The sequence below is a fragment of the Ovis aries genome, chromosome 19, assembly GCF_016772045.2.
Source record: "Ovis aries strain OAR_USU_Benz2616 breed Rambouillet chromosome 19, ARS-UI_Ramb_v3.0, whole genome shotgun sequence".
Classification (NCBI taxonomy): Eukaryota; Metazoa; Chordata; class Mammalia; order Artiodactyla; family Bovidae; genus Ovis; species Ovis aries.
Window position 1 is genome coordinate 16,434,971 of NC_056072.1, and position 12,057 is coordinate 16,447,027.

The window sequence follows — 12,057 nt, forward strand, 5'->3', positions numbered from 1 at the left end:
CGGGCCTCTGATGACGCACTACCGGTCGCGCCGCTGTTCTTCCGGCCTCGGCAGGTGACTCTAACCCCTGGGTCTCCGTGTACCTCACGGACAGTGGTCGCTGCCCTGTGGGGAGCCCCCGGACGTCACGGTGAGCGGGCGGGACCTAGGGGAAGGGAAAGACAGACACCGCACGCCTCTCGGCAGTGGCGGCAGCCCTGGTTTATGTGGAAACCCGCCCGGGCCTCGTACTCCCCGAATATTTGAGTACCCTTACGGCCCCGAGCTCCTGGCAGCCCATCCCCGTTTGCAGCTTCAGCACTGCACTCACCAGGGCCTGGCACACAGAATACACCTAAGAAGATGATGGCGTGAATGAGTGAATGATGATTGAGTAACGGATAAGTGACCGAGACCTAGGACCCGAGTTCGGAAAGGAAATCCTGGGGGTCAGAGTTCTCCATTTGGGCGCAGCTGTTTCCCCCAACAGTCTTGCAGCTCAAACTTAAAAAATTTGAAGGGACTTAAGAGGAGAAAGCAAATAGTGTGAAACGCACTAGCGAGAGAGTTTGGAGACCTGAGATGTAATTCTCTGGGATACCGAGCCGATTTCTTGATCTCTAATGTTGAACTGTCACTGCCTTCTTTTCTCTACAAAGCTCAGTTGACAGTATGTACGCTGAAACGTTTATGTCTAACAACAAAAGTTTACTACCCATTACTTGCCAAATATTACGTAGAATTTAGAGGCTGGACTACAAGAGTGAGTGACCTCGGAGCCTTACCAAGTGGGAAGTCGCTTCCCAGTGTAGTAGTGGAAGATACATATGTGAGCAGATCTGTGATAAATATTTTAAACCGCGTTTATTTGTCTCTTAACGGATACCAGGCACTGTTTGAAACAGTTGTGCATTTGTTTAACCTTCACAACAACATCTAATTTTCAATGAGGAAATCGAGGTCCGTAGAGAATAGATGACTTATCCGAGGACGCCCTGCTATTAAGTGACCCAACGCTGCAGGAAATGTAGGTCCAGGGTGCTGTTGCAGCCTGGAGGAATACTTTACTTGGAGCCAACAAGCAAATCAGGAAGGGCTTCACAAAACAGTACATTTAAGTGTGGTGTTATGTAAGGAATTGTGGTTTCAGTTCTTGAAAAACACCTGGCTTCCCAGAATCCATCAGCCACTTACAGAGGAGTAGCAAAGTGGCAGCAGGGAGAAACCTTACAAGACATGAGGAGGATGCTAGGTCCCTGTAAGTTTTAGCAAGATGATGTTGTGTGTGTATATATATATATATATACACACACCTGTTTTCCCCAAATCTGGATTAAGTTTGATCCTTTTAGCATCTTAAAATCATGAACAGATATTTCACATTATCTCATTTGTGTAAGCATTCCATTCCAGCCGACTTAGAAGCAAGGTGTCAGCAAACTGTGACCCATGGGCTAAATTTTGGTCTACCACCTGGTTTTGTTAAAAAAAAAAAAAAATTGTTGAAACAAATAAGCTCACTTGTTTACATATTGTCTAGTTCTGTTTTCAAACTACAAAGGCAATGCTTGCTAACTTTTGATGTAGACACACAGCTTAGATGATCCGCAACTAGAGAGTAGATGTGACAGGCTTGTCCTTCTCAAATGTGACATTTCTGGATTTATGTTGAGTGCTTGCTGTGTGGCATATATTTTTATAAGTGCTTTATGTGAATTAACTCATTAGTCAAGGGTTTCACAGAGCGTTGGAGCCGGAAGGACTTGGAACATTACCTGATTTGTCACCTTTTTCAGATAAACAGCCTGTTCCCGTGGGCTATGGCAGAGCAAAGTTTCTTGAGTTTCAGGACAGCTCACTTTGCCACTTTAATCTTATTCTGAATGGGAAACCTATACCATATCCATTAGATGTGGCATTAAAAAAAAAAGGTTTTTTTTTTAGGGGGGGACAGTTAAAACTCTGAGCCAGATCTTTCACTTTAAGATATTGTTTGGATTTAAAAAGTAATTCATGTTTATTGCAGGAAAAATGAAATATGTAGAAGAATATAAAGGACAAGATAAAGTAACCCATTAAATGACCTACAGATCAGTTGTTGACATTTTGGAGGATCTTCTACTGTCCTTTTGTATGTGTGTGTTTTGTATATATCTGTGTAGTTGATAATTGTTTCTGTTTATTGAACGCTTACTTTAGTACTGGTATATATGTGCATGTTTTTTGTTTTTAGTGTTTTGTAGTCTCCTGTTTTAACATATTGTATTCTCATGAGTATTCTTTGAAAACATGAGTCTTAATAATTTCATAATCTGTCATATTGGTATGCCATCAATTTTTACTTGCCTGTATTTTCTTAAAATTATACTAATAGTGTGATCCTTGCACATAAATCTCTGTGCTCATCTCTGATTACATTTTTTCACTTTTTTCTGTGATTACAGAGTTATTTATTTATTTCTACAGAAAAACTTTCAAACATTACAAAAAGAAAGGCCTTAAGACAACAAAAGTTTCAGACTTTTCTGGTGGTCCAGTGGTTAAGACTCTTGTGCTCCCAACCCAGGGACCAAAGGTTCAATCCCTGTTGGAGAAGATCCTGCATGCCACGTGGCGCAGCCAGAAAAAAGAAGAAAGTGTGCCATAATCTTATTCCTCAGAGATGAACGTGGGTAACAAATTGATAGATATTCTGAGAGATTTAAGTTATTTATTTATTTAGACCATGCTGTGCAGCTTGTGCGACCTTAGTTTCCCAACCAGGGATTGAGCCAGGCCCTCAAGCAGTGAAAGAGCAAAGTACTAACCACTGGACCACCAGAGAATTCCTTAAGTTAGTTTTTTAAAAATAAGGCAGAATATAAATAATTGAGGAAATATGGGAAATAGAGGGGAAAAATCATTTGTAATTCATATCCCCATGGTGATGATTAATTTTCCTTTTTTGGTCTTATTCATATGCATATTTTAACATACATATATGATGCTACATTTGTATCTGAAATTATGACATACTGATAAATTCGAGGATCTTCTGAGATACATTGCAGGTGTATATAGTATAGACTGAGAATTTTGTTCTGAGTTCCTGTACCTACAAAATGGTGATCATGGTGTCCCAATTGACACTCAGCATACAACTTTAAGACCTACTATATATAACTAGATTATCTCTGGAAAGATGGTACCAGATTACATTCCCACCAGTCGTGTGTGAGAGGCTCTTTTCCTGACCTTTGCCAGTTTTTGAGTTTTAGCATTAAAGAGAAAATTTCCAATTTGATATAAAAATTAATTCTTCATTCTTTGAGTTCTCATTTGTTTGATTACCATGGAGGTGGAGCTTTGTTTTGATATGTTTATTGGCTTTTTGTAATTCTTGGAGTATTTGTTATACTACCCATTTTTCTGTCAGTTCATCTTTTTTCTTTACTCATTAATAAGAATCCTTTTATTTATCAGGTCCATCTACTTATTTGATGTGTAAATTTAAAAAATACATTTCTTAAACCTTTACTCAGTTTAGATTTATTTTGGTATGTGGTATGAAATAGGAATCTCACTAAGTGTTTTTTCCAGATAGTTAAACAATCTCAGCATAATTTGGGAGAAATCGATTATTTATGATTGGAAATGCCAGTTTTTATCATATATTAAATTATGTTTCTCTTAGGGGATTAAGAGTCTATAAAGTCAAAAGCCAGAGTTTAACTTCCTTATGAATGTGTAAACTCACCATTAAGGTTTCCTAGTTACACACACTCTCTCTTTTTTTTTAAGCTGTGCCACACAGTACGCAGAATCTTAGTTCCCCCACCAGGGATCGAACCCCCACTCCCTGAACTGCAACGGCAGAGTCTTAACCACTGAACTGCTGGGGAGATCCCCTAGCTATATACTCTTGATGATTTTATCTGTTACCCCCAGAATTTCAATTACTCTCTTTATGACAAAAATTCTAAATATAAGTTTTCTGCCCATACCTCTCTCCTCTAATATCCATGTATGCCTGATATTTCAAACTGAATATATCTTTTCCCTCCCAAACCAGTGTTCCCACTCTCATTAAAGGTTACTGTCATCACTCAAGCGTCACACCAGAAAATTGTCATTAACTTTTTCTCCTTACATCTCCCTCTAATATTCCTCTTGTCCTGTTGTTTTTTCTGTTAGTCAGCCCAGTCTCCTTATTGGACTGCTGAAACAACCTCTCAGGGGTACTCCACCCTTCACCTTGCCTCCTACCTTTCACCCCTGTACACACTTTTCTTGTTCAGTTCAGTCCCTCAGTCATGTCCAACTCTTTGCGACCCCATGAATCGCAGCACGCCAGGCCTCCCTGTCCATCACCAACTCCCAGAGTTCACTCAGACTCACATCCATCGAGTCAGGGATGCCATCCAGCCATCTCATCCTGGGTCGTCCCCTTCTCCTCCTGCCCCCAATCCCTCCCAGCATCAGAGTTTTTCCAGTGAGTCAACTCTGCATGAGGTGGCCAAAGTACTGGAGTTTCAGCTTTAGCATCATTCCTTCCAAAGAAATCCCAGGGCTTTCTCTTGTACTATGGACAAAAGGATGTGTGTGTGTAATAGCAGATCTAATCATGTCACATCTTTTTTTCAAACATTTTCCAGTCCTTTTTGTGGCCTTCTGCTCAGTTTAGGGTTAATTCCTTAAAATGACCTGCAGGATTGTATTTGCTTGCCTCAGGCTTCATTGCTTATTTCTAGCATTTCCTACTTTGGCCCTACTAGAGCTCGTTCATTCTTCTGAAGCATGGGGCTTGATTCCTTTTATATATTCCATTTCATTTCTCTTGATATCTTCTTTTCCCTCTTCACCCATCTAATCCTTACTTATCTCTTCTTCAGCGAGGCTTTCTTTCCCAGGTTAGATTAAGTCCCCTCTGCTCTACATTCCACAGTGCCCAATATTTCTGCTTTTTTAATTCCCTTATTTATAACTACTGGTGTAATTTCTTTGTTGAGCTGTGATGTAAGCTCTGGGTGGGCAGGGTCATGTCTGACTTTTTCTCCACTGTCTGAAGTGAAGTGAAGTGAAGTCGCTCAGTCGTGTCCGACTCTGCAACCCCGCAGACTGTAGCCTACCAGGCTCCTCCCTCCATGGGATTCTCCGGCAAGAGTACTGGAGTGGGCTGCCATTTCCTTCTCCAGGGGATCTTCCCGACCCAGGGATCGAACCCGGGTCTCCAGCATTCCAGGCAGATGCTTTAACCTCTGAGCCACCAGGGAAGCCCTATATATATATAGGGCTGTCTAGTTCTGATTATACGCAGACCCCACTCTACCTCATGAATATCTGTAGGATTCTGCAGTGGGTCCACTTTATGTCCCTGTTATGGAAGAGGATCAGGAAATCCCACCTAGAATCCTCCTAAACCTCTGAAACTCAACACTGAGGCACAGACCTTAATGAGACAGCCACAGAGCTGGTCTTATTATTAATTACTTCACCGGACATCCTATTCTTTCATGTTCTCTGAGGTCTTGATTATGATAAACCATCTCTCTGCCTTCTGTTTTTCTTGAGATGTTTCCAGTTTTACTTCTCACTTCAGGCTTATAGGGAGAGATATTTTTTGATGAACAGTTACAATTTTGACTTTCCAAAAACCGGAAACTCTCTACTATTTTTGCAACTCTTTGTAAGTCAAAGATTATTTCACAGAATGTTTTTTTTTAACTGCAGCCTGCAGTTTTATATTGAGCTGTGCCCGAAGAAAAAATTTTTCACTGATAAGACACCTTGAAGAAAGGACAATCAGTGTATCTCTAGGTTGTATCAAATAGAGAGGAATCCCTAACTACTGTCCAGCTCCTTGACATATAGGGGAGGTGGGTGGATCAGACGTAATGCATTAGCCTTGTTATGAGGCCATTTCCCCCATGTAAATTTTGATTATATTAATTGCCTTTTCTTTAGATTATTGTATAATGGAAAGAGTGGACTCATTAACATGGATATTCCCATTCATAGTTATTTTTATCTTTATAAATAACATTCTGATGTGTTTATCAAGTGCTTGAGTATTTCCTAATATGTTAGTCTGTCTGGCTGTCACTTGAACAGCTGACAGATGGAGTTTGTGAATCCAGAAAGCTGGAAGCCATCGTAACACTTGGTGATGCAGGTACATTGCTATCCTGACAGATTTTGTGTGAGTTATCAGATAGTGTCCTCAGACAAGCGCTCTTTCTCATTTTTCTGTTTACTGGGACAGTGATATCCCCTCCCCCACCTTTTTTTCCTCTATGAGCAGGGCTCCACTTCCAGCCTTGAAGTCTTCTACAAATCAAAGCAAAGAGAAGATTTGTGGATGTTGAATATGCAAGGAGCTGAAGAGAGAGAGATTGGAAGAGAGATTTGTCCAGGTGAGTGAGCAAGTGTTCACCAGTGGAAGAAATAGGAGGGCTTTGGAAATTTTACAAGAGAAACTCAGTGAAGCTCAGAACAGAAAATTGCTCTCTCTTTTAGGATGTTGGGATGAATGTGAGTGAGCACCTCTTGGGGCCAGCTTTTCCCTGGTACATTTCTACTGTTTGGCTCGTTTACATTCTCTCACTGTTTTGCCCTAATCTTAGTCTGTTATTTGTCTTTTTCCTTTTATCTCCCTTGTCTCCCTCTGATTGCCTCACTTCCTTGGTGTCTGCAGCTGCCCATTTCTCATTAATGATGATCGCCTTACCCTGGTGCAGATCTCTTCCACCGCTTATAATTCTGAATTACTTGCTCACTTGCTCTTATTGACCCTTACTTATAGGCCAGTATTAAGACCTGTCAAAATGAGGTCCCTCTAAGTTAAGGGACTTCCACTCTGCCCTACACAAGAGACACTCACTGCAGTGGTTTTTTTCAGGTTGGATGAACAAGTCTGCTTCAGAGCAGGATGGCACTGATATTGAGTCGCCAGGGGTAGCATCAAAGAGATCCCAAGAGGATGAATACCAGGATTCTACATTTGAAGAAAAACATATATGTGAGAACATGAAGGAAAACCCTCCCAGAGAGGCTCCTGGACCACGGTTTTTCCGAGAAGGTTTTGGAGCAATAACGTTTATCCATAAGGAAGCACCTCCAGAAATGATTAGCCAGCAATATCATTTAGAGAGAAGCTTGCTTTTGACCTCAAGTCTTGTTACGCATCTCAGGGTTTCTACAGAAGAGAGCCTACATAAATGGGAGACAAATAGCATACACAGCAATGAGATTTCAGGCCAAAGTAAATGTTTGACCCTCTCTACACAGAAAAAATCTTGGAAATGTGGTGAATGTGGAAAAACCTTTACTCAGCGCTCATCCTTTACCCAGCATCAGAGAACTCATACAAGACCCTACACATGTGAGGAATGTGGGAAAACTTTTAGTCGTAGCTCATTCCTTATTCGACATCAAAGAATTCATACTGGAGTGAAACCGTATGAGTGTGAGCAGTGTGGGAAAACATTTAGATGTCGATCATTTCTTACTCAGCATCAGAGAATCCACACTGGAGAGAAACCGTATAAATGTAATGAATGTGGGAATTCCTTCCGCAATCATTCACATCTCACTGAACACCAGAGAACTCATACTGGAGAAAAACCTTACAAATGTAATAGATGTGGGAAGGCCTTCAGTCAGAACACACACCTCATTCATCATCAGAGAATTCACACTGGTGAGAAACCTTATTTATGCAATGAATGTGGCTCTTCTTTTCGCAAACACTCAAATCTTACACAACATCAGAGAATTCACACTGGGGAGAAACCATATAAATGTGATGAGTGTGGGAAAACTTTCCATACAAAGGCAAACCTCTCTCAGCATCAGAGAATTCATACTGGAGAGAAACCCTATAAATGTAAGGAATGTGGGAAAGCCTTTTGTCAGAGCCCATCCCTTATTAAACACCAGCGAATTCATACTGGAGAAAAACCGTATAAATGTAAGGAATGTGGCAAAGCTTTTGCTCAGAGCACCCCACTCACTAAACATCAGAGAATTCATACAGGAGAAAGACCCTACAAATGCAGTGAATGTGGTAAAGCTTTCATTCAGAGCATTTGCCTTATTCGGCATCAGAGAAGTCACACTGGAGAAAAACCCTATAAATGCAATGAATGTGGAAAGGGCTTTAACCAGAATACCTGCCTCACTCAGCATATGAGAATTCATACTGGAGAGAAGCCTTATAAATGTCAAGAATGTGGGAAAGCCTTTGCTCACAACACATCTCTTACTGAACATCACAGAACTCACACTGGTGAGAAGCTCTATAAATGTAGTGAGTGTGAGAAAACCTTCCGGAAGTATGCACACCTTAGTGAACATTACAGGATTCACACTGGTGAGAAGCCTTATGAGTGTGTTGACTGTGGGAAATTCTTTAGACATAGTTCAGTCCTTTTCAGACATCAGAAACTTCACAGTGCTGAATAAATCTGGCATTCATGTGATGGTTTCTCGAGGGAGAGTGCTAGGAATCTGGCCCAGGATAGAGGCACAGGAGCAGTTCCTAGAGGGAAGGATAAAGGAGACTTGGACACCATACTCAGAAGAATATTTCCAGAAATGGAGGTGGGAATTTGGAGAATGCAGAGCCTACTCCAGGTGGGCATCTGGGAATACAGGATAGGAAGGAAGTTCCTACTTTTCAGAGAAATCTTGGCTCCTTGCCATTCCTCTCCCTAGGGCACTCTAATAGCTGGAGGTACCATTTATTAAGTTAACACTGTTTCCCTTATTACACTCCTGCCTTACCTCCCCAACTTGTCACCTGTGTTCACTGCTCACTAGGCTGGGTTGCTTTTCCAAACTGATGCTCAATGTGAAAGTGGCGGCTCTTCTGAGGTGGTGCTGAATAACCGCCAAATGACTGAGGTGGCTATTGTGGGAAGGCTGCCCATCTGTAGACGTGGTCCCATGAAGGTTAGACAGAAACAAATGAAAACAGAATCCTTACTCATTTATTTATTCAACAAGTATTGGGATATATGGCAAGAACTGGGCTGATTGCTACAGGAATGGTGAAGAAGACTTTTTATCAGGGTGAGGGAGATCTTTCCCAATCCTTTAAAGCAGGAGGGTCACTTGGGGCTAAGAAGGAAATAAGTCAAAGCTTTTCTCAAATGCTGTCAGTTTGTGGGAAGGAAGTCAGATCTGCTCAGAGTGTCACAGAGAAGGAGACCTATCTTCTGTCCCTGCGGAATTATTGGCTTACCCAGAAAGGAAGTGGTTTTTGCTGGGTTACCAGTGGTAAGAGCCCTCAGAGCAGAAAGTCTGCCCATGACTGAGCAAGCCACCCACATATTCCTGACCTGGACTAGGGCATTTTCCTGTCCCTTATCAGTTTGACTGGGCGACTAGTTCACAGGGACCAGGGGATAGGAGCCCGCTAGGATCAGCTTGGGACTTGGGTTTGTTAGCCCTTAGGGTGAGAAAGCATTAGTGATAAAGGAAGGCAGCCCCTTTCAGGTTGGCTGGATTTGGGCACTGGTGGACAGTCCTTAAGAGAGAAAGCTTCAGTGATGAAGTCACTGTACTGGAGAAGGCTAGGTTTTGTGTAATCATGGCATTGAAGGTTTGTTTTTTGCTTTGTTTTGACTGTGCCACTTGGCACAAGGAATCTGAGTTTCCTTACCAAGACTGAACCCGTGCCCATTGCAGCGGAAGCGTGGAGTCTTAACCACTGGACCATCAGGAAGTCCCGGCACTGGAGATAACCATAGATTCATGAGAGTCGGATGTTTGTTTTTATTGGGACTTTCTTATTCCAGGATGTTTATCATTCTTTGTGAACTAGAGCTATCTAAGGAAACCCTTCTCATGGGATGCATTTGGAAAGAATTCTGAAGAGAATTACCTCTTTTTCTACGCTGAAAATCAAGATAGTATGGTTTCCCATGACTGATGGCATTTTATTTTTTGAGTGAAAAGAAGGGCATGTTTCCCCTTTATGTCTCCATTTTCTTTCTTGTACTTAACTGCTGCCCAGAGAGTCAGCTGTGGAAGATTATATGAGGATAGCCTTTGACTGGTATTTGAAATAGTTTTCTATGCTCTGAAGTTCATATAGTTTTAAAAAATATGACCATTAAACACAACTAAAGTAAGTTAATTCTGGAATGGTTATTTGGAATTCAGCATTGATATTTTTTTCCAGAGCAACTGTCTTACAAGCATTAGTTTGAGCTATTAATTACCAATAATGGGAATATGACAGAAATAACATACTTTTCCCTCTCCAGCTATAAAGATAATGTTCTCAAACCTGCCATAGGGCAGTTCATAATTGAGTACATTAATGTCTTAGGGGGGAAAATAACACTATGAAAACTATTTTATGCTCATGGAAAGCAAATGTCTGTATTTTTTCAAACACTAAAGAATTCATTGCTAGCACATAGTAAATGCTCAGTAAATGTTTATTTGTTGAGTTAATATATTTTAATCAAACTCTGCTTACCAAAAACTTTAGGAACTTCTTGACATTTAGAGTGATATTTATATGCTACTGTCTTTGGAGTCTTGACTGGAGGTTAGAGAGGAAAGGGAGAGTTTTCTTGAGGAAGAAGTCAGAAAACCTTAAGGGTGAAAGATGCCTCAGTTGTTAGAAAGATTTTCTAAAATGGAATGGACAAACCGAGGTTTTAATCCTCAGGCTAAGAGAATCTGGTTCCATTTTTACTTCCTGGAGAAGCAGAAAGAAAAGGAACTCATCAGCTTTACCCCCATCCCGTATTCTCACACACGCAGATATTTACTCCTGACTTTGTGTCAGTTGCTGGCCCACCATGTGTCAAGTCATTCTAGCTTGGCCTCAAGCTAGCTTCTTCCTCAGCCTTCCCTCATCATATCCAATCAACCACCATATCCAGTTGACTTATAACTCCTAAACTAGGAAGCCACCACCACTGATAGTGCTTTATCCAAGCTCCCTGATTTATTTCCTAGGCTTTTTTCCCATTTTCCCAACCAGTCTTGCAGTTTCTTGTACGACTGGGCCATCTTTCACATGTCTTCTGGATGGTCTTTGCAAGACACAACTGTGGCAGCTCTGTGGTTCTCTCTCTGAATAAAGTGTTAGCCTCCAGGGGTAGCTGAGTCTCCCCATCTGGCCCGTGCCTGCTTCGTCATTTCAGAGGGCATTCCTTGCATGTTCTATTCCATAGTGCAAATTCCTGGACTCTAGGTTGGCACCTTTGCACATTCTCTTCCTATCACCTGCTTCCCTTCCCTGCTTCTGCTTGCTTGGGAGGCTCTCATTTGTCACTTGTGAATGTACTCAGGCAACAACTCTTCAAAGCTGTCCCTGATGTCATATGTTTGTATTTCTGTATTTTTTGACTTCATCATTTTATGTATCAGGTTATAATAGCTGGTAGCTCAGTTGGTAAAGAATCCACCTGCAATGCAGGAGACCCCGGTTCAATTCCTGGGTCAGGAAGATCCACTGGAGAAGGGATAGGCTACCCACTCCAGTATTATTGGGCTTCCCTTGTGGCTCAGCTGGCAAAGACTGCTTGCAGTGCAAGAGATTTGCATTCGATTCCTGGGTTGGGAAGATCCCCTGGAGAAGGGATTGGCTACCCACTTCAATATTCTGGCCTGGAGAATTCCATGGACTGGACAGTCCATGGGGTTGCAAAGAGTCAGACACGACTGAGGGACTTTCACTTCAGTTTATAATGGCTAGTTTACAAATCTCTCTTCCCACTGTCAGCTCCATCAGGGCAGGAGCCATGTGAAATTTATTCATCTTTGTATCCACAGTCTCTGGCCTTTAGTAGGTGCTCAGTAAATACCTGTTGAGCTCAACTAAAATTGAGTCAAACAATTCTCCATGCCCAGATGCAGGTTGTGACTTAAGTCCACAGTTACTAGCAGAAAGGTACAGTGAATACAAGAGTATGTCATGAAGTGTTTGCCAGAAGTAAGAATTCTGAAGCTTCCCCCAAGGTACAGAGTGTGTGGTCCATTCTGATACAGAGAGGATCTTGTAAGCAAAAGTAATATGTAGCAAAAAAATCTGGGGGGGGGGGGGAAGGTTCTGTTACAAATTAGACATTTAAATGT

At 41.6% G+C, this 12,057-nt stretch overlaps 1 protein-coding gene across 2 annotated transcripts; it reads left to right on the forward strand.

The window, feature by feature from the left end:
* The first annotated feature begins 32 nt into the window (after positions 1-32).
* On the forward strand, positions 33-10,099 carry ZNF502 (zinc finger protein 502). 2 transcript variants are annotated; one of them, XM_015102292.3, is made up of 3 exons: positions 33-130; positions 6,260-6,371; positions 6,857-10,099. In XM_015102292.3, exons 2-3 carry the CDS (start codon positions 6,317-6,319, stop codon positions 8,419-8,421), a joined length of 1,620 nt encoding a protein of 539 aa, XP_014957778.3. In that variant the 5' UTR covers positions 33-130; positions 6,260-6,316; the 3' UTR covers positions 8,422-10,099. The 2 variants fall into 2 exon arrangements, with proteins under 2 accessions (XP_014957778.3, XP_060258128.1); XM_060402145.1 differs by having other exon boundaries at positions 33-6,371.
* The last annotated feature ends 1,958 nt before the right edge of the window (positions 10,100-12,057 follow it).